Below are 20434 nucleotides of genomic sequence, written 5' to 3'. Positions count from 1 at the left end.
GAAACTCCTCATTCCTCGCTTCCCCAGTCAGTGACTGCCAGGGCCACGCGCTGTCACGTAAGAGAGAGAAACAGAAGCGAGGAGGAACAGAGAACTCTGCTGGAGAGAAACACTGCTCCTGGGCACAGTACATTTCATCAGGTGCCCTTCAGAACTGCAAGTAAAACATCTATGGATCGGCTGCCAAAAAACACTTGAAAATATACCAAGTTAAGTGCACCATTAGGCATTAATTGTGGCACATATCTCCGTGGGCAGGAGAACCCCCTGTGTCCAGTGGTGGAGTTGGCCTGCCTTTGTACACTTGCTCGCACTGTATCGCTTGGGATGGGGTGAACTTTTTGTTCCAGGGCTGTTTTCTGGTTCCCGCTGGCCACGCACTCCCACCCAGTCCTGTTAATCTCACTGTACTCACATAGTAGTTGGTGATGAGGGCATCGGGGTAGTCCTGGAAAAGAGAGAGTTGGAGAGGTTAATGGAAGTACCCTTCAACACTCACTTGGATCAAACAGACATGACTTGTGCTAGGTCACTCGCATGATTCCCAAACTCACCATCTGCCCCACAACCAGCCCCAGATTCACAGTCACCCACTTCATCACAACTTCCCCAGTCCTGAGCCAGGCATTTTCATGGATACCTGAAGCCTACCTCATCGTATTGAGGCCATGGTAATGGGCTGAATCTAGGGCCTGCTATGTTCCGGGTGGACCTACTCCAGGTGCATACTTCACCGCCAATGTAGGTGATACAGAACATATCACCCCAGCACCAAAGTAAGCTAGGGTGGGTCTGGAGTGTGCTTGAAACCTCTGTCTTAAGATCATGTTCTGTTATGAGAAGGGCCCCCAGCTTCATTGCACGAAGGAAGACAGTTTCAGTCACTGACGGAAACTCTCATCCATTGGGCGGTTATCGGCCCAGAAAAGAACAAGAAGGTCAGGCGTGGGTCAAAGCGGTTATAGCCCAGCATAGAACAAGAAAGGTCAGGCAAAGGTCAGGGTGGTTACTGCCCAGCTAGAATAAGGAAGGTCAGGCAAGGGTTAAGGTGATAATAGCCGAGCATAGAACAAAAAGGGCCAGGCAAGGACAGGTTGGTTATCGCCAAGCGCAGAACAAGGAAGGTCAGGCGAGGGTTACGGTGGTTGTAGCTCAGCACAGAACAAGAAAGGTCAGGTGAAGGTCAGGGGGGTAAATGCCTAGCTAGAATAAGGAAGGTCAGGCAAGGGTTAAGGTGATTATAGCCGAGCATAGAACAAAAAGGGCCAGGCAAGGACAGGTTGGTTATCGCCAAGCGTAGAACAAGGAAGGTCAGGCGAGGGTTACGGTGGTTATAGCTCAGCACAGAACAAGAAAGGTCCGGCGAAGGTCAGGCTAGTTACTGCCCAGCTAGAACAGGCCAAAGGTGAGACAGGGACATCTGTTTGAATGAACATGTGCTGTAAGCAGAAGGACCCTGACATAGGCGAACATGTGTAAAAATAAATGACACATAAAACATGATTAAATCTTACTGAAAACAAGCATAAGGTCGTTAGCAACAACAGTGCAAGCAGTGGCAATGAATGGTTGCAGAGGTATGGTCAGACTATACAAATGAAGTGAGGTGACAAGCAACACAGTGTCAGAAGTGCAGCCAGATATGAGAACAATCTGAGACATTCACCGGAACAACTAAGAGATCTCTCTGAATGGATACATGAATAGATGTAAAATGCCCCTCTCAGCTACAATATTCTTAGTTAACGAGAGGTGCCTACACACCTGGGCACGCTGAGTGACTGTCTCATACAGTGTATATCCTGATTTGCTCAGCAGGCAAACTCACTGGTCTCCACTTACATACCCACCTCCATTTTCATAGTGATGTAAATGTAATTTATCTGGGGCGCTAGGTGGCGCACGACCGAGATGGCCGCACCCCAGTGAGGCTCCGGCTGCTTGGCTCCTTATTCTTCATTAATCCTTAGTCCCCTGCACCTTGATCAGCAGTGGAGCGGTGCGATTTATCCTCTCTGCCTGCCTGCTGCCTCCGGTGAAGGTTTGGCTGGTGCGTGGCTCTCCGGATTGCTACCGAAGCTGCTCGTGCTGCGAGGCGGGCTCTGTTGGGGGACTTGCCTGGAGCCCTGCCCGGCGGCAGCGGCCACTCGAGTGCCGCTGCGCCCGCGTGGCTGATAGGCCGCTTTGGAGGAGACGGGCCCCGCGGAGCGTGATTCTGATGCGGGTGCTCCTGCTGGCCGCTCGTGCTGTCCTGAAGGTCATCGCTGCCTGCTGCTGCCTGTTGATTGATGTGGGGACGGTGAGTGTGGCGCCGGCGGCTCCTGGTCATTTCATCGCGGCCTGCACTGGCGGACTTCGGCGGCGCGGTGGTGATTCCTGTGCTTGTCTGGAGTGACTGCTTGGCCTGGTAGCGGGAGTCTGAGACTTCGCACTCCCTCCCCCCACGCGCTGCCTCTGTGAGCATCTTTGGACCCTTCTGGTGCTGCCGGTTTGCTGATCGGGCCCTGTGACACCGAGCCTGGCTTCTTTTACACCCCGTGGAGCTGGGTCGGGCCTCTGGGGAGTTGCCAGGTTTATCCTTGGCCCGCGCCTGGGCTCTTGCTTTCTTCTGCCTTTTCAGTGACGTTGTTGGCTCCCCGTGTGGGCCCTGGGGGGTCCCCGGGGCAGTGCTGTTACAGTCTGTCTCTGCGGTGCCGCCTGACTGCCTGCGGCTGGTGAGTTGGCCCCCCTCGGCATCAGACTCTACAAGTCTGCCTTGTTGGTGCTTTACCCGGCCTACATATTCCTGCCTGCCTGACCCGGGGGTTACATCGGATCTATACCTCCACATCTGCCGACTGGCTGGGGTTCGTGGCTTGGACTGCCTGCTCATCGGTGGGGCCCAGATGGGACTGGTTTAGTATAAGTGGCTGCCTCTGCAGGGGAGTGCCCCGCTCTGCCTCTATTATATTAGCCTCTGATGGGTTGGTTGGCTCCCCATGTTTGCCCCTGCGGGGGCTTGCATTCTCTCCCGCCGCTTTGGACTGCTTGAACCGTCCGGAGCTCTTGAGAGGGTGCGGTGGTCACTAGGCGCCCCAGGCATTTTGGTGCTCCTGGTTGCTGGCCGTGGCGGATCCTTACCCTTGTGCGCGGACTGCAGGTCCTTCCTGCTGCCATGGGGAAGTCGGACAGACGTCAGTCCCGACTGGTTTTTGATACCAAGAAGGCGGCCACGCGATCGACGCCGGATGACTCGACCCTGGAAGCTGGTGCGGCGTCGCAGTCACAATTATCGACCCACGGTGATGATGTCAAGGCGTTGCTCCTCGCCTTACAGCAGGGAATGTCTGACTTGTCAGGCAAGATGGACACCATGAACTCTCGGCTGGACTTTCTTGTCCAGAAGGTGAATAAACACGATGGGCAGATTAAGGAGGCTGAGCGCCGCATTTCGGACAATGAGGATGCCACCGCACAGATGCAGAGACAGGTGGCACAAATGGACAAACTCCTCAAGGTAATCGCCGCTAAAAATGAGGACTCAGAGGCTCGCAGTCGCCGGAACAACTTTCGGATCATGGGCATTCCGGAGACCACCAACACGGGCCGCATGGAGGAGTATGTTGAGCGGCTGCTGCGCGGCGCCAGTGATGGGAATCCTTTCTCTGCCCAATTCATCGTGGAACGGGCTTATCGCTCTCTAGGGCCGCGGCCTCCGGTTGGTGGGTGCCCCAGGCCTATTGTGGCCCGACTTCTCAACTATCGCGATCGTGATGCGGCCCTGCGACTAGCGCGAGAGCAGAAGTCCTTACAATATGATGGCGTGGAGTTCACTATCTTCCCGGACTTCACCGTTGCGGAGCAGGAGACGTGTCGCAAATTCCTGGGAGTCAAACAGAAGCTCCGCAGGGCCCATATTGAGTACGCCCTCTTGTACCTGGCGCGCCTCAGAGTTTCACACCGAGGGAAAACCATCATCTTTACTAACTCGCATCAAGTAGATGAATTCCTAAAATCGCTCCCCCGACATTCTCCAGGTGGTGTGTCGAGTGGTCGGGCCTCTGGACCGGCTTCTCCTTCAGCGGACTGAGGTCTCTCGGGCGTCTGTGGGCCGAGATGGCGACTCCTGGGCTCCTCGCAGTTCTATCTCTGCTCCCTCTGCCGGACGGCTTTTGTGACTGTGGTGGGTCCTATCTGGTCGCCCCGCACTGCTCTCTTGCCGGGGCCCTTGAACTTTCGCCTGCTGGATGAGCGCAGATAGAGGCCCACTTGAATTACTTTAGCTGGGACAGTTCTACTTACTCTTTAGTTGTTTTATGACCAAGTCTCTTCAACGCAAAGGATAACCCTATACGCATAGCCAAGCACCCCTCTCTCTCCCTTTGCCTGGGTCTTCCCCCTTTGGGACACTGAGTCGTTGGTTGACCGGGCGGAGAGGTTTCTGTGTGGCCCCGGTGACCCCCCTACACGGGTATTCCCCCCTTCTTTTTTTGTGGCTCTTCCAAGGGCTGCTTGTACAATCTCCTGTTGTTTGTAATGACTTGTTCTGGTTTTTAGACATTTGTTGGGATGGGGCTCTTCCGGCACGATTGGGGTGCTGTTGTGGGAGGGGGTGGGTGGGGAACTTTTACTGCGGGTTCCAGGTTCTAGTACTGTCCATCTTCAAACATTCTTACTAGCATACGTCGGCACGTATTTATGCCTTTTTCTTTGTAGGGTATCCACCAGTAGCGCATTCACTACCATGCAATGCCGTTGACTACTGCCCCATTACGCCTACACCTACTCACGTGGAATGTTAGAGGATTAGGGGACCCCCGGAAGCGTCGTCAGCTCTTGGCCTATCTTGACAGACATCATGTTCATATAGCGATGCTTCAAGAGACTCATACTGATCCCCATAGGTTGACTTGCTTTGGAGGCAGGTGGGCTGCAGTTCGGGTCTTCTCCTCTTACTCTACATATTCCCGTGGCACCCTTATACTAATCAAAAGGGGCGTTCCTTTTGTTCTGGGGGGCTCGTTAAGTGACCGCTCCGGCAGGCATTGCATACTCTGGGGTGTCTTGGAGACACAATCAGTTACATTGGTCAGTTGTTATGGTCCAAACGTGGACAATCCTGATTATTACGCTACACTTTGGGGGCAAATCTTGAATGTGGGCTCGACTCATATACTCTGGGGCGGGGACCTGAACACAACCCTGTGTCCTGGACTGGACCGTTCTCAAGCCATGCCCCACCACTATACCAAAACCCAGCGCGCACTCTCGGAACTCCTCTCTGCACATGGGCTCATAGATGCGTGGAGGCAGCTTCATCCGGGGAAGAAGTAGGGCACGCCTTGATTACTGGTTGGTCTCCCGGGGGGTAGGCCCATGGCTTGTTGCCATTACCCACATGGCCAGAACACTCTCGGACCATGCACCCGTGCTCCTACAGGTGATGCTCCTGCACTCTGTCGGCCCCCCCCCCCTCCCCTTTAGTTGGTGGTTGGTGCCGGAGGCAATGCTTGATGCTGTGTTCCGAGCGGAGCTTGGCGCGGAGATAACCAATTTTTTTTATCGTAACAGAGGATCAGTTACCGGGGTGGGCACCCCCTGGGACGCTTTTAAAGTCACAATTCGCGGTTTTTGCATGTCAAAGAGCTTTGGTGTCCTCCGGGACATCCGGCGGGAGCTGCGCTGACTGGAGGGGGAACTCAAACAGTTGGAGGTGGACATGTGGCGGGACGCGTCGGGTGCCCAGGCGGCTGTGCTGCGTGATCAGCTCACCGAATATACGGAGGCGGCCGAGCGTGAGACTTTCTTTCGGGGAAAATATTTCATTGTGTGCCGGTACGGGGAGGGGGAGAGGCCGGGGAGGGCGTTGGCCGCGGAGGTGCGACAACCTCGCTTCTCTAATTATATCCTCGACATCTTGGATGCTGCGAGAACGCGACACAGAGAGAGCCGTGATATATTATAGGTCTTCACCTCCTTTTACGAGGACTTGTACACTTCGCGCCGGGACTGCACCTCTAGACTTCGCTCCTTTCTTTCAAAATATCACTCTTGGCTGGCTGGGGAACTCCCAGCGTGAATTTCTGGATGCGCCTTTTGAAGGAGATGAGTCTCGAGAGGCAATCATGAAGATGAAGTCGGGGAGGGCCCCGGGCTCTGATGGTCTGCCAGTGGACTTTTACAAGGCCTACATCGAGCGGTTAATACCCATATTACGGGAGGTTTACGAGGAGGCTTTGGAGGCTCAGCTTCTTCCGGACACTATGAGGGAAGCGCTCATCGTCTCACTCTTAAAACCTGGCAAGCCTGCTGACCGATGCAATTCGTACAGGCCCCTGTCCCTTATCTACACCGACGCAAAGATTCTCGCGAAGCTCCTAGCGAACCGGCTCAGTCTCCTGATGGGAGTAACTGGTTTTACCTGACCAGGCGGGTTTCATACCGGGCAGGGCGACCTCCCACAACCTACGCACCCTATTCTCCATCATGCACAACGTCGATCCCCAACTGGCGCTCGTGGCGGTCTTTTTAGATGCCACGAAAGCCTTTGACTCGGTGGAGTGGGACTACCTGTTCACCACTCTTCAGAATATGGGCCTTTCTGTTCGGTTTTTGGCCTGGATACGCCTGCTCTATAGTTCCCCCACTGCTAGGGTGAGAATAAATGGGCATATCTCTCCGTCCATCAGGCTCACGAGGGGCACCCGGCAGGGCTGCCCGCTCTCGCCGCTTCTTTTTGCCTTAGTATTGGAGCCACTCGCGGCGAAACTCAGGCAGTATCATCAAGAGAAAGCCCTTCGGTGCCTGCTCCATCCCATCTTGATTTCTTTATATGCGGATGACGTCACCCTTTATGTGAAGCATCCCCAACATAACCTTAATCCGCTGTTGCGGGAATTTGTGCGCTTCGGTGGGCTTTCAGGGAACATGATCAACTGGGCTAAATCCCAGGTATTTCCGCTCACCGCTGCGGCGGTGCCATTTGACATTGACTACCCAATTGAATGGTGTACGGAGGAGGTGCGGTATTTGGGGGTGCAGATCGTTAATGATCGGGAGGAGCTCTTACGTTGTAACTATGGTCGTGCACTGGAGCACATTACGGGCTGCATTAACAGGTGAATAGCCCTTCCCCTCACTATCGCGGGGCATATATCACTCATCAAAATGATTATCCTCACTAAGTTTTTATACTTATTCTTAAATATACCATTGTATCCCGGCAAACCCTTTTTTAAGATGCTTCGGTCGGAGCTCATTCCACTAGTATGGGGGGGGGGGGGAAACAGCTACGTCTGCAGTGGGATATCCTTACTCGTCCTTACTCGCAGGGAGGATTCGATATCCCTAACTTCGAACTTTACTATCTGTGTGCTTAGGCGCACTTTGCGCGTTATTGGTTCCATCCCACCCGGTACATGCCGCAGGTGGCTACGGAGCACTGGCTGACACATCCTCTTCCACTGGACGGGTTCCTCCTGTCTTGCCCTGCGGGACGCCCGGAAGGCCTATCTTCAGTAGACTGCACTGTCAGGGCCTGGCAACGTCTCTCCCACTTACTCAGGGTGCAGATGCTCTGCTCTCCATTGCTGCCTCTCACGTATCATCCCAAAATGCCCCTACTTCAAGAGGGAATTTTCTTTCAGACCAAGACTTAGTTTGGCATTACTTGTTGGGGAGACCTTTATTTGAACGGCATATTCAAGTCCATGGCGCAACTCTTTCAAAAGGCCCCGCCCTCCCCTATGGATGTCTTTCTCTATGTGCGCTTGCGACAGGGCATAAGGGAACACACACCCTCCTATCCACAGGAGCCCCCCACGGTCGATCCGCTTCACCACTTACTGTGCGCACCTGAGGCCTCGCACCTTGTGTCCACTCTATACCATAGCCTATACATGGACATGGAATACGCTCCGTGCCCTGCGCGTGCCAAATGGTGCGCTGACCTGGGACATGACATTACTGACTTGCAGTGGGTCTATTGTTGCAAACAGACTGAGCTCGGGTCCTCAAATAGCCGGTTGCGCATTACCCACTACAAATTTCTCCATCAACTGTACTATACACCCATCCGTTTATATCGCTATGGGCTGCGGGACAGCGCACGATGTGATAGGTGCAGAGCAGATAATACAGATTTTTTACATTTGTCCTGGGATTGTGGGGAAGTGCACACATATTGGCAACAGGTATTTGATGATTTGGAGCTTATGTTACCGCTGACGCTTCCGAGATCCCCCTTACTTGCACTGCTGGGTTACACTGCTGAGCTGCCTGCAGCACACAGTAGATTCATCACTGTTGTTACGTTGTTAGCCAGACGCAGGGTAGCTTGTAGATGGGGTAGGGGCAGGGCACCTAAGTTTAAGGACTGGCTCAGTGACATGATCCTTTGGCAGGAGCAGCTGACCACCTATGCGGATCTCCTCCCTGCGCCCGCTAGACCCCATGACATATGGGCTCCCTTCACCTCGTATCTCCGGGAACATCCTGTCAGCCCTGCTGTTGATTAGCACCCACTCTACTCATAGTCTTACACAGTTAATTCCGGATTTACTCCCTGTACGCTTTTGTGGGACACCCTGCCGGGGGAAGGTTCTTTTTTTTGCCTGTTTTCTTACGCTTTAGCGAATGGGCACCGTTGGATCATGGATCTGTATCGGCGCATTGGTGCTGATGCCGGCACTTGCATTGGTCTCCATTGAACTTTGGACAGTTTACCTCCACGAATTTACTGATTTGGTGTATGTGATTGGAACGCTTGTACCATGTTGATTGTGCTCCGATGGTATTATATGTACTGGAACCCTACTGTAGATGTAGTTTGTTTGAAAAATTGATAAATAAAGTTAATTTTTTTTTTATAATTTATCATTTTTTAAACCAGCTCTGCATCTTTGGAGAGCCACTGATGCTAAATTAACCTTTGGAGGCGGGTGTGATGGCGCGTAGATCTTGGCCGCAGGTATGAAAAATACACTCATGGGCATAAGTCTAGAGTCGACTGATCTTACGCACTGCACCGTCCATGCCTCAGTCCCCTGTTCCTGAACTAAAAACGAATCCGATACCACCGGAGAAGAACCTGGCAGTCAGCAACGTCAACGCTCCTTCCAGAGCCCTAAGTCAGTAAGGAGAGGAGGTCGGGGCTTCTCTGCACTAGACCCAGTCTATGGAACCATCTGCTAGTCGTCTGAGAGGCATCACCAATCTGAGCTGTCAATCCAACGAGTACTTCTAATCTGTCTCTCACCTAGACATGTCTGCCTAAGCCATTAGTTCATTATTGTGGCAAGGAATCCATTGAGGTGACTGACTGTGAGCTCAACAAGTTAGATAAATCAATTAATGGAAGAATAAAGAGGAAGCAAAGGCCGCTGGTTGGATAAAGCGCTTTACTACAAGGTGAGCAGTTGTGCTCAAAGATACCTTTAGGCGGAAGAGAAATCAGCTTGGCGCATCACTGAAAAAAGTGCACTTCTTGAGTCCAGCTGCCGCGCACACCTGGATCCAAGTATTGCCTGAGCCAGTTTTCCAGTAGGAACAGATCATGGCAAGCACTTGTCTCAGAGACAGATAACCATGACAGTAATTGTAAGTGTGTAACAATGCCATGTGGTTTGCAAGAACAGTCGCCTACACTTCGTGTCTAAGGTTAACTACTGCTCGCGAACAACCATCAGTGCAGATGAGTCAATCCCCGGTCATTCCAGCGCTAAGAATATAGAAATGTTCCAGCAGACTTGTCAGTTACAGCACAAGCCTCTTGCTCATACTCTAGTCTCACCCACCATTTTTGGACTTCGCTATGTATGATGGGGGAGATCCATTTGTCTCCCAATGGATCTGCGTGACCTTTGCACTGACCTTGAGCTGACCCTTGACGCATGATAAATTGTACCAATCACTACAGTCTTTACACAGACTCAAGGGTCAGCCAAGGTGCCCAGTATTTTTATTGTGGTGTTGACTTGCTGTCAAGACCAAGCACCATGTATAGCGCAAACCAGTGTCTACTTAAGAAGCTGGGTTCTAGTACAGCTTACAAGACCAGGCAACAGAAGAGCTCATCTTTTTAAAGAGATTTTAAGGCTGATTTAGAGTTTGGCAGGGAGGATACCCCATCGCAACGGAGTACCCTCTCCGGCAATCCCTCGGTCCGTGTACCTGATGTTGAGTCAGGTGGACCAACAGTGTGGCAGGGACAGAGCCTACTCCGGCTCTGTCGTCGACACACTCCTCCGACAGACTGACGAAGTATGGGCTGTCGGAGTTAAGCCGTTCTATTATCCCTTCAACTTAGAGTGAGTGGTCGAACTGCTTGTTTTGCTCTCAGTCACTGCCAGGTTTTAGCAGTGAGGAGCAGCACAATAAAAAAATTACCCCATGTCGTGTGGAGGCCATTAGTTTAAAAATTTTCAAAAACAAGCTCCCGCTTTAGGAGTTTGTTTTCTAAAAAAGTGAAGTTTTGTAAACAATTGACAGCAGTCGTTATGTTTGACAGAGCCATCCGTCAAACGTTTATCGCATTGACAGACACTGCTATGATGGTGATTCCTGACAAGGTTAAGAGAGATCCTCAGGGCCAGCAGACATCTCCAAATTTGGAGAAGGGAATTTCTGTTAAATCAACAAAGTAGTTTACTCCATCACCCTTATGAACATTACTCTGTCCTCCAAACTCTAAATCAGGCACCTTGTCATAGTCACATGCCACAACTTCCACATGATTAGCTCTCTCAGTAGATGCTTGCACTGTCACACGCTTGGCAAACTGTCCACTGTCTAGAACAGAATTTGTGGTTAATTGAAATGTTGCGCAAAGGAGTGTCGGCCGAACCCTGCTTTTACACTTCTCGGAACAGCATTTAGGGATTATGATGTGGATTTCAGGTCTCTTGAGGACTGGACTAGGGAACAGATGTGTCTGTGTATCTACTTGTAGATTGAAATAAGAGTTCAAGATGTCCACAAGAGGGTTAATGGTTGGAGTAAGGACACACGGTGTTAAAAGGTAATCTTATGGTTGAAATAAGAGTATATTATGTCAACATGTGGGTTTATGGTTGGAATAAGGGTAAATGTATTAAGAGTTGGGCTTATGGTTAGAATAAGGGTAAATGATGTAAAAAGGTGGGATTATCGTTGGAATAGGGGAATATGATGTCAAGAGGTGGGCTTGTGGTTGCAATAAGGGTAAATGATGTCAAGGGGTGGGCTTGTGGTTGGAATAAGGGTAAATGATGTCAAAAGGTGAGCTTATTGTTGGAATAAGGGTAAATGATGTCAAGAGGTGGGCTTATTGTTGGAATACGGGTAAATGAAGTCAAGAGGTTGGCTTATTGTTGGAATAAGGGTAAATGATGTCAAGAGGTGGGCTTATTGTTGGAATAAGGGTAAATGATGTCAAGAGGTGGGCTTATTGTTGGAATAAGGGTAAATGATGTCAAGAGGTGGGCTTATTGTTGGAATAAGGGTAAATGATGTCAAGAGGTGAGCTTATTGTTGGAATAAGGGTAAATGATGTCAAAAGGTGGGCTTATTGTTGGAATAAGGGTAAATGATGTCAAAAGGTGGGCTTATTGTTGGAATAAGGGTAAATGATGTCAAGAGGTGGGCTTATTGTTGGAATAAGGGTAAATGATGTCAAAAGATGAGCTTATTGTTGGAATAAGGGTAAATGATGTCAAGAGGTGGGCTTATTGTTGGAATAAGGGTAAATGATGTCAAAAGATGAGCTTATTGTTGGAATAAGGGTAAATGATGTCAAGAGGTGGGCTTATGGTTGGAAAAAGGGAACACAATGTCAAGAGCTAGGCTTATAGTTGGAATAAGGGTTCAACATGTTACGAGGTGTGCTTATGGTTGGAATAAGGGTAAATGATGTCAAACAGTGAGCTTATGGTTGGAATAGGGGAACATGATGTCAAAAGGTGAGCTTATTGTTGGAATAAAGGTAAATGATGTCAAGAGGTGGGCTTATTGTTGGAATACGGGTAAATGAAGTCAAGAGGTTGGCTTATTGTTGGAATAAGGGTAAATGATGTCAAGAGGTGGGCTTATTGTTGGAATACGGGTAAATGATGTCAAAAGGTGAGCTTATGGTTGGAATAGGGGAACATGATGTCAAAAGGTGAGCTTATTGTTGGAATAAAGGTAAATGATGTCAAGAGGTGGGCTTATTGTTGGAATACGGGTAAATGAAGTCAAGAGGTTGGCTTATTGTTGGAATAAGGGTAAATGATGTCAAAAGGTGGGCTTATTGTTGGAATATGGGTAAATGATGTCAAAAGGTGAGCTTATTGTTGGAATACGGGTAAATGAAGTCAAGAGGTTGGCTTATTGTTGGAATAAGGGTAAATGATGTCTAGAGGTGGGCTTATTGTTGGAATACGGGTAAATGATGTCAAAAGGTGGGCTTATTGTTGGAATACGGGTAAATGATGTCAAAAGGTGAGTTTATTGTTGGAATACGGGTAAATGATGTCAAAAGGTGAGCTTATTGTTGGAATATGGATAAATGATGTCAAAAGGTGAGCTTATTGTTGGAATAAGGGTAAATGATGTCAAGAGGTGGGCTTGTTGTTGGAATAAGGGTAAATAATGTTAAGAGGTGGGCTTATTGTTGGAATAAGGGTAAATTATGTCAAAAGGTGAGCTTATTGTTGGAATAAGGGTAAATGATGTCAAGAGGTTAGCTTATTGTTGGAATAAGGGTAAATGATGTCAAGAGGTGGGCTTATTGTTGGAATAAGGGTAAATTATGTCAAAAGGTGAGCTTATTGTTGGAATAAGGGTAAATGATGTCAAGAGGTTAGCTTATTGTTGGAATAAGGGTAAATGATGTCAAGAGGTGGGCTTATTGTTGGAATACGGGTAAATGATGTCAAAAGGTGGGCTTATTGTTGGAATATGGGTAAATGATGTCAAAAGGTGAGCTTATTGTTGGAATACGGGTAAATGATGTCAAAAGGTGAGCTTATTGTTGGAATATGGGTAAATGATGTCAAAAGGTGAGCTTATTGTTGGAATAAGGGTAAATGATGTCAAGAGGTGGGCTTATTGTTGGAATAAGGGTAAATAATGTCAAGAGGTGGGCTTATTGTTGGAATACGGGTAAATGAAGTCAAGAGGTTGGCTTATTGTTGGAATAAGGGTAAATGATGTCAAGAGGTGGGCTTATTGTTGGAATATAGGTAAATGATGTCAAGAGGTTGGCTTATTGTTGGAATAAGGGTAAATGATGTCAAGAGGTGGGCTTATGGTTGGAAAAAGGGAACACAATGTCAAGAGCTAGGCTTATAGTTGGAATAAAGGTTCACCATGTTACGAGGTGTGCTTATGGTTGGAATAAGGGTGCATTATGTCAATAGGTGGGCTTATGGTTGGAATAAGGATACACAGTGTCAGGAGATGGATTTATGCTTGGAATAAGGGGGCTACAAGATGCCGAGAGGTGGGCTTATGGTGTGGAATAAGGGTACCAGTTGTGAACAGAGGGTTAATGGATTGGAATAAGAGTACGAGGTGTGAATAGTGTTTTGGGATTGGAATGCAGGTGGGTTTCTAGAATGTAATACGGGGGGACGTTGCAAACAGAGTATTTCATAAATTGTAATAAACGGTATAACGTGTAAAAAGGTATATCCATGGATTAAAATTAATTGAATCCCCCACCCCACCCCCAAGAATACAAGCGCTGAACCTCTTTACCTACTAAAAGCGAGTTGAGTAGGTGGACTCTGAACCCTGAACAATTTAAGAAAGAAACATGAGACACTCTGAGGAGAGAACCTGTCTATGCATCTTGTAAAATATCTGTTGCATGTACCCTGGGAGTGGGAAGATTCCAGATCTGATGATGGGGGAAGGGAAGAACAGATGTGATCCGGACAAACACAGTAACGGGAAAATATACTGGATAAAGAAAGCGATCTGAGTAAGCATGTGCGTGTTGTACCACACACTTAAAAAACTAATAAAAACGACGTTATTAAAAAAACATGAAATAAACATGTCTGTTCAGTTAATGCTTGTTACAAGGCATTAGAAATGTGTGTTCAAGGTCCTGGAGTATGGATGCAAAGAGTGAATAGGTTAGGGACAGATAAACCGTAACCAGATCCAGGGTAGCACTGGAGGAAGGTACAAGGCACGGACTGTTGAGGAAGGCGCAAGGCGAGGACACTGGAGGGAGGTACAAGGATTGGACACTGAAGGAAGATACAAGGCACGGATACTGGAGGAAGGTACAGGCCACAGGCACTGAAGGAAGGGTACAAGGCACGGACACGGGAGGAAGGTACAGGGCACGGACTGTTGAGGAAGGCGCAAGGCGAGGACACTGGAGGGAGGTACAAGGATTGGACACTGGAGTAAGGTACAGGACTCGGACACTGGAGGAAGGTACAGGGCACAGGCACTGAAGGAAGGGTACAAGGCACGGACACGGGAGGAAGGTACAGGGCACAGGCACTGGAGGAAGGGTACAAGGCACGGACACTGGAGGAAGGTACAAGGCACAGACACTGAATGAGGTAGAAGGCACGGAAACTGGAGAAAAGTACAGGGCACAGATTGTTGAGGAAGAGGCAAGGCACGGATACTTGAGGGACACTCGAGGGAGGTATAAGGCGCGGATACTGGAGGGAGCTACAAGGCGCGGACACTGGATGAAGGTACAAAGCGCAGACACTGGATGAAGGTACAAGGCACGGACACTGGAGGGAGGTACAAGGTGCAGATACTGGAGGGAGGTACAAGGATTGGACACTGGAGGAAGATACAAGGCACGGACCCTGGATGAAGGTACAAGGCACAGACACTGGAGGAAGGTACAGGGCACGGACACTGGAGGAAGGTACAGGGCACGGACACTGGAGGAAGGTACAGGGCATAGGCACTGGAGGAAGGGTACAAGGCACGGACACTGGAGGAAGGTACAAGGCACAGACACTGAAGGAAGGTAGAAGGCACAGAAACTGGAGAAAGGTACAGGGCACGGACTGTTGAGGAAGAGGCAGGGCACGGATACTGGAGGGACACTGGAGGGAGGCATAAGGCGCGGATACTGGAGGGAGATACAAGGCGCGGACACTGGATGAAGGTACAAGGCACAGACACTGGAGGAAGGTACAGGGCACGGACACTGGAGGAAGGTACAGGGCACGGACACTGGAGGAAGGTACAGGGCACGGACACTGGAGGAAGGTACAGGGCATAGGCACTGGAGGAAGGGTACAAGGCACGGACACTGGAGGAAGGTACAAGGCACAGACACTGAAGGAAGGTAGAAGGCACGGAAACTGGAGAAAGGTACAGGGCACAGACTGTTGAGGAAGAGGCAGGGCACGGATACTGGAGGGACACTGGAGGGAGGCATAAGGCGCGGATACTGGAGGGAGCTACAAGGCGCGGACACTGGAGAAAGGTACAAGGATCTCGCACTGGAGGAAAGTACAAGGCACAGGCACTGAAGGAAGGTACAGGCCACAGAACCTGGAGGACGGTACGAGGCACGAGTACTGGAGGAAGGTACAAGGCAAAGGCACTGGAGGATGGGTACAAGGCACGGACACTGGGGGATGATACAAGGCAAGGACACCGGAGGAAGGTACAAGCTACACACACGTCTACTCAAGGATTAGAATTTGAGAATAACCTGTAAACAAGGATGCTCAGGGATTACAAGGACTGGGAGGGACTGAGTAGAAAGATATGTATTGCATACTAAACTAAGGCAGTCATGGGGCATGCAAGGCTACATAGTCTTGAATCCACGTCATGCCTCTTTAATCCATCACCAGACCCTCCCACACCCGTTGTCCCTCTTTTGCAGGTTCCTGCTTTCGCCCTTTATCACTGGTTTCCAGTTTTACTTCTCCTCCTTCTTCTTTCCCCTTTGTGAATTTTCCCCTCTCTTGCTCTCAGTAAATGTCTGATGAGGAAAAACAAGTGCTGGTCACCAAAAATGAGGGACCCCCCCCCCCGACTGAATTGAAGCACTTCATATCACACCCCTTAGTTGAAAAATGACATTTCACGCCGCTAGTTCATTTTTGTTTTATGATCAATCTCCAAAGTTAATTTCTACTCCTGTTAGAAGTACAAGAAAACGATTTTCTCATAATACTTATATCTTTTCTTTATAAATAAATTACATTTCATCTTTCATACATCTTTTAATTAGTCTGTTCTATGTCAGAACCAATGCTCAGTGCCTTTCAGTAATAAAACCTTCTCCAAAGTATGTTATCTAAAAGAAATCAAATGAAAACCAAAACATAGCTTCATCCGCACTTTAAAAAAACATAAAGGGGCCGATTCACAGAACTAATCTGAGATAAAATCCTAAACTTACTACTTTTGGTATTCACAGAAGACATTTAGTAGTAGTAAAGTTTGGAATCCTCAATGCCTTCTGTGAATACCAAAAGTAGTAAGTTTAGGATTTTATCTCAGATTAGTTCTGAGAATCAGCCCCAAAGTGATTCACTTCTCTAGGAAATATCTCCACTTTAACCCCCCTTGCTGTCAATATATGCACAGCTATTGGCTGGTAGTCCTTATTGGCAGCATGGAAAGTCAAAGAAGGCCTACTTACTGTTTACTATAATTAAAAATAATAAAAAATCAATAATTGTTATGTTAGAGTAAAATTCAGCCATCATAGAAATCTCAAAACCTTAATCACGGACATCTAACTGGACAACCCAAAGGAAAAAAATATGTAAAATGTAACTGCCGGAAAAATACTCTCATAATGTAAGAGCAAAAAAGTGTATATCCTTAGGTGCCAAACATCAATTTCTTGGCTTTACTGGTATGCACATAGGGCCTGATGCACAAAGGTAGGCTTATACTTTTGTATAGGTTTACGATTTTTTGCAATATACAGTGGATTTTTACGAGTAGTATCCTTACGACTGCGTAGACTACGCACGTAAAAAGATAGGCAGTCGTATAGATGCTACTCATATAAATTGCTTTGTGAATTGCAAAAGATTCGTAAACTTCCAAAAACGTGAATGAGGCCCATAATGTTCAAAGAGGCAGAGGCTGGAGGTAGCAACGTAAAGCAGGTTCATGTACACATAGGTAGCTTACATGCTAACAAAGGAGCAGTAACATGGATGATGGACTCAAACCCTATGTCTGACTGCAAGAGAAGGAGGGGGCAGGAGGGGTCTGCCAGCTCTCCACGGGCGTCTAATGAATAAATAATCATTGTAATTCTCTCCGGAGGTCCAGTTAATTGGTCTCAATGTGGGGCATTCTAGCGCTTCATCTCCTGAGACGCTGGTTTCTTTGGCGCCATGTTGGGGATCCGGATAACTAATTAACAGGTACAAGTCAAACGGAGTGGGCAAGAGCTGGGCACCCAGTGTACCTGGCACCTCCAAGGGTACCACGTCAGCTCACCTTCACCTGCTTCACTAATCACGACAACTGTTTCTTCTCTCACAGGACACGTCACATCTACTTGTACACACTGAGGCTGACTGGTGTGGAATAACCGCAAAAGAACATGACATGGGTGAGGGATGACAGCAAAACAACATCAAACATGGTTGAGGGATGACAGCAAAACAGCATCAAACATGGGTGAGTGATGACAGCAAAACAACATCAAACATGGTTGAGGGATGACAGCAAAGCAGCATCAAACATGGTTGAGGGATGACAGCAAAACAGCATCAAACATGGTTGAGGGATGACAGCAAAACAGCATCAAACATGGGTGAGTGATGACAGCAAAACAACATCAAACATGGTTGAGGGATGACAGCAAAACAGCATCAAACATGGGTAAGGGATGACAGCAAAACAGCATCAAACATGGTTGAGGGATGACAGCAAAACAGCATCAAACATGGGTGAGTGATGACAGCAAAACAGCATCAAACATGGGCGAGTGATGACAGCAAAACAACATCAAACATGGTTGAGGGATGACAGCAAAGCAGCATCAAACATGGTTGAGGGATGACAGCAAAACAGCATCAAACATGGTTGAGGGATGACAGCAAAACAGCATCAAACATGGGTGAGTGATGACAGCAAAACAACATCAAACATGGTTGAGGGATGACAGCAAAACAGCATCAAACATGGGTAAGGGATGACAGCAAAACAGCATCAAACATGGTTGAGGGATGACAGCAAAACAGCATCAAACATGGGCGAGTGATGACAGCAAAACAACATCAAACATGGGTGAGAAATAACGGCAAAAGAAAATAGGACATGGGTGAGGGATGACAGCAACACAACTTCAAGCATGGGTGAGGTATGACAGCAAATCAACATGAAACATGGGTAAGCAATGACAGCAACACAACATCAAGCATGGGTGAAGTATGACAGCAAATCAACATGAAACATAGGTAAACAATGACAGCAACACAACATCAAGCATGGGTGAGGGATCAAGCATGGGTGAAGGATAACAGCAAAACAATATCATGCATGGGTGAGAGATGGCAGCAAACCAACGTCAAACATGGGTGAGGGCTGGCAGCAAACCAACATCAAACATGGGTGAGGGCTGGCAGCAAACCAACATCAAACATGTGTGAGGGATAACAGCAGAACAACATCAAACATGGGTGAGGGATGACAGCTAAACCACTTCAAACATGAGTGAGGAATAACAGCAAAAGAAAACAGGACATGGGTGAGGGATCAAGCATGGGTGAAGGATAACAGCAAAGCAATATTATGCATGGGTGAGGGATGGCAGCAAACCAACATCAAACATGGGTGAGGGCTGGCAGCAAACCAACATCAAACATGGGTGAGGGATAACAGCAAATCAACATGAAACATGGGTAAGCAATGACAGCAACACAACATCAAGCATGGGTGAAGTATGACAGCAAATCAACATGAAACATAGGTAAACAATGACAGCAACACAACATCAAGCATGGGTGAGGGATCAAGCATGGGTGAAGGATAACAGCAAAACAATATTATGCATGGGTGAGAGATGGCAGCAAACCAACGTCAAACATGGGTGAGGGCTGGCAGCAAACCAACATCAAACATGGGTGAGGGATAACAGCAAAACAATATCAAACATGGGTGAGGGATGACAGCCAAACCACTTCAAACATGAGTGAGGAATAACAGCAAAAGAAAACAGGACATGGGTAAGGGATAACAGCAAAACAACATCAAACATGGGAGAGGGATTATAGCAAAACAACATCAAACATGGGTAAGGGATGACAGCAAAACAACATCAAACATGGGTGAAGAATAACAGCAAATGAAAGCAAGACATGGGTGAAAGATGACAGCAAAACAACATCAAACATGGGTAAGGGATGACAGCAAAACAACATCAAACGTGGGTGAGGGATGACAGCAAAACAACATCAAATGTGGGTGAGGGATGAAAGCAAAACAGCATCAAACATGGGTGAGGGATGACAGCAAAACAAAATCAAACATGGGTGAGGAATACAGCAAAAAGAAAATAGGACATGAGTGAGGGATGACAGCAACACAACTTCAAGCATGGGTGAGGGCTGGCAGCAAACCAACATCAAACATGGGTAAGGGATAACAGCAGAACAACATCACACATGGGTGAGGGATGACAGCTAAACCAGTTCAAACATGGGTGAGGAATAACAGCAAAACAAAAAAGGACATGGGTGAGGGATGACAGCAAAACAACATCAAACATGGGTAAGGGATGACAGCAAAACAATAGCAAACATGGGTAAGGGATGACAACAAAACAAAAACAAACATGGATGAGGTGTGACACCAAAACAACATCAAACGCGGATGAGGAGTGACAGCAAAACCACATCAAACGTGGATGAGGAATGACAGCAAATCAACATCAAGCATGGGTAAGGAATGACAGCAAAACAACATCAAGCATGGGTGAGGGATCAAGCAAGGGTGAAGTATAACAGCAAAACAACATTATGCATGGGTAAGGGATGGCAGCAAATCAACGTCAAACATGGGTGAGGGCTGGCAGCAAACCAACGTCAAACATGGGTGAGGGATAACAGCAAAACAGCAAACATGGGTGAGGGATGACAGCCAAACCACTTCAAACATGGGTGAGGAATAACAGCAAAAGAAAACAGGACATGGGTGAGGGATGACAGCAAAACAACATCAAACATGGGTAAGGGATGACAGCAAAACAACATCAAACATGGGTGAAGAATAATAGCAAATGAAAACAAGACATGGGTGAAAGATGACAGCAAAACAACATCAAACATGGGTAAGGGATGACAGCAAAACAACATCAAACATGGGTGAAGAATAATAGCAAATGAAAACAAGACATGGGTGAAAGATGACAGCAAAACAACATCAAACATGGGAGAGGGATTATAGCAAAACAACATCAAACATGGGTACGGGATGACAGCAAAACAACATCAAACATGGGTGAAGAATAACAGCAAATGAAAGC

The 20434-nt window shown here is 48.0% G+C and overlaps 1 protein-coding gene across 1 annotated transcript in view; it reads right to left on the bottom strand.

Annotated features, from left to right (window-relative positions):
• The window catches only part of MPV17 (mitochondrial inner membrane protein MPV17), a 470774-nt gene that overhangs the window by 61645 nt on the left and 388695 nt on the right, over nt 1-20434 (bottom strand). The window contains exon 6 of the mRNA XM_085613272.1: nt 416-448. Coding sequence (XP_085469398.1) covers nt 416-448 — 33 coding nt within the window. The remainder of the gene's footprint in view (nt 1-415; nt 449-20434) is intronic.

The sequence above is a fragment of the Triturus cristatus genome, chromosome 6 (assembly GCF_964204655.1).
Source record: "Triturus cristatus chromosome 6, aTriCri1.1, whole genome shotgun sequence".
NCBI lineage: Eukaryota > Metazoa > Chordata > Amphibia > Caudata > Salamandridae > Triturus > Triturus cristatus.
Note: the sequence above shows the minus strand (reverse complement) of the source record. Positions and strands in the feature narration are given on the sequence as shown.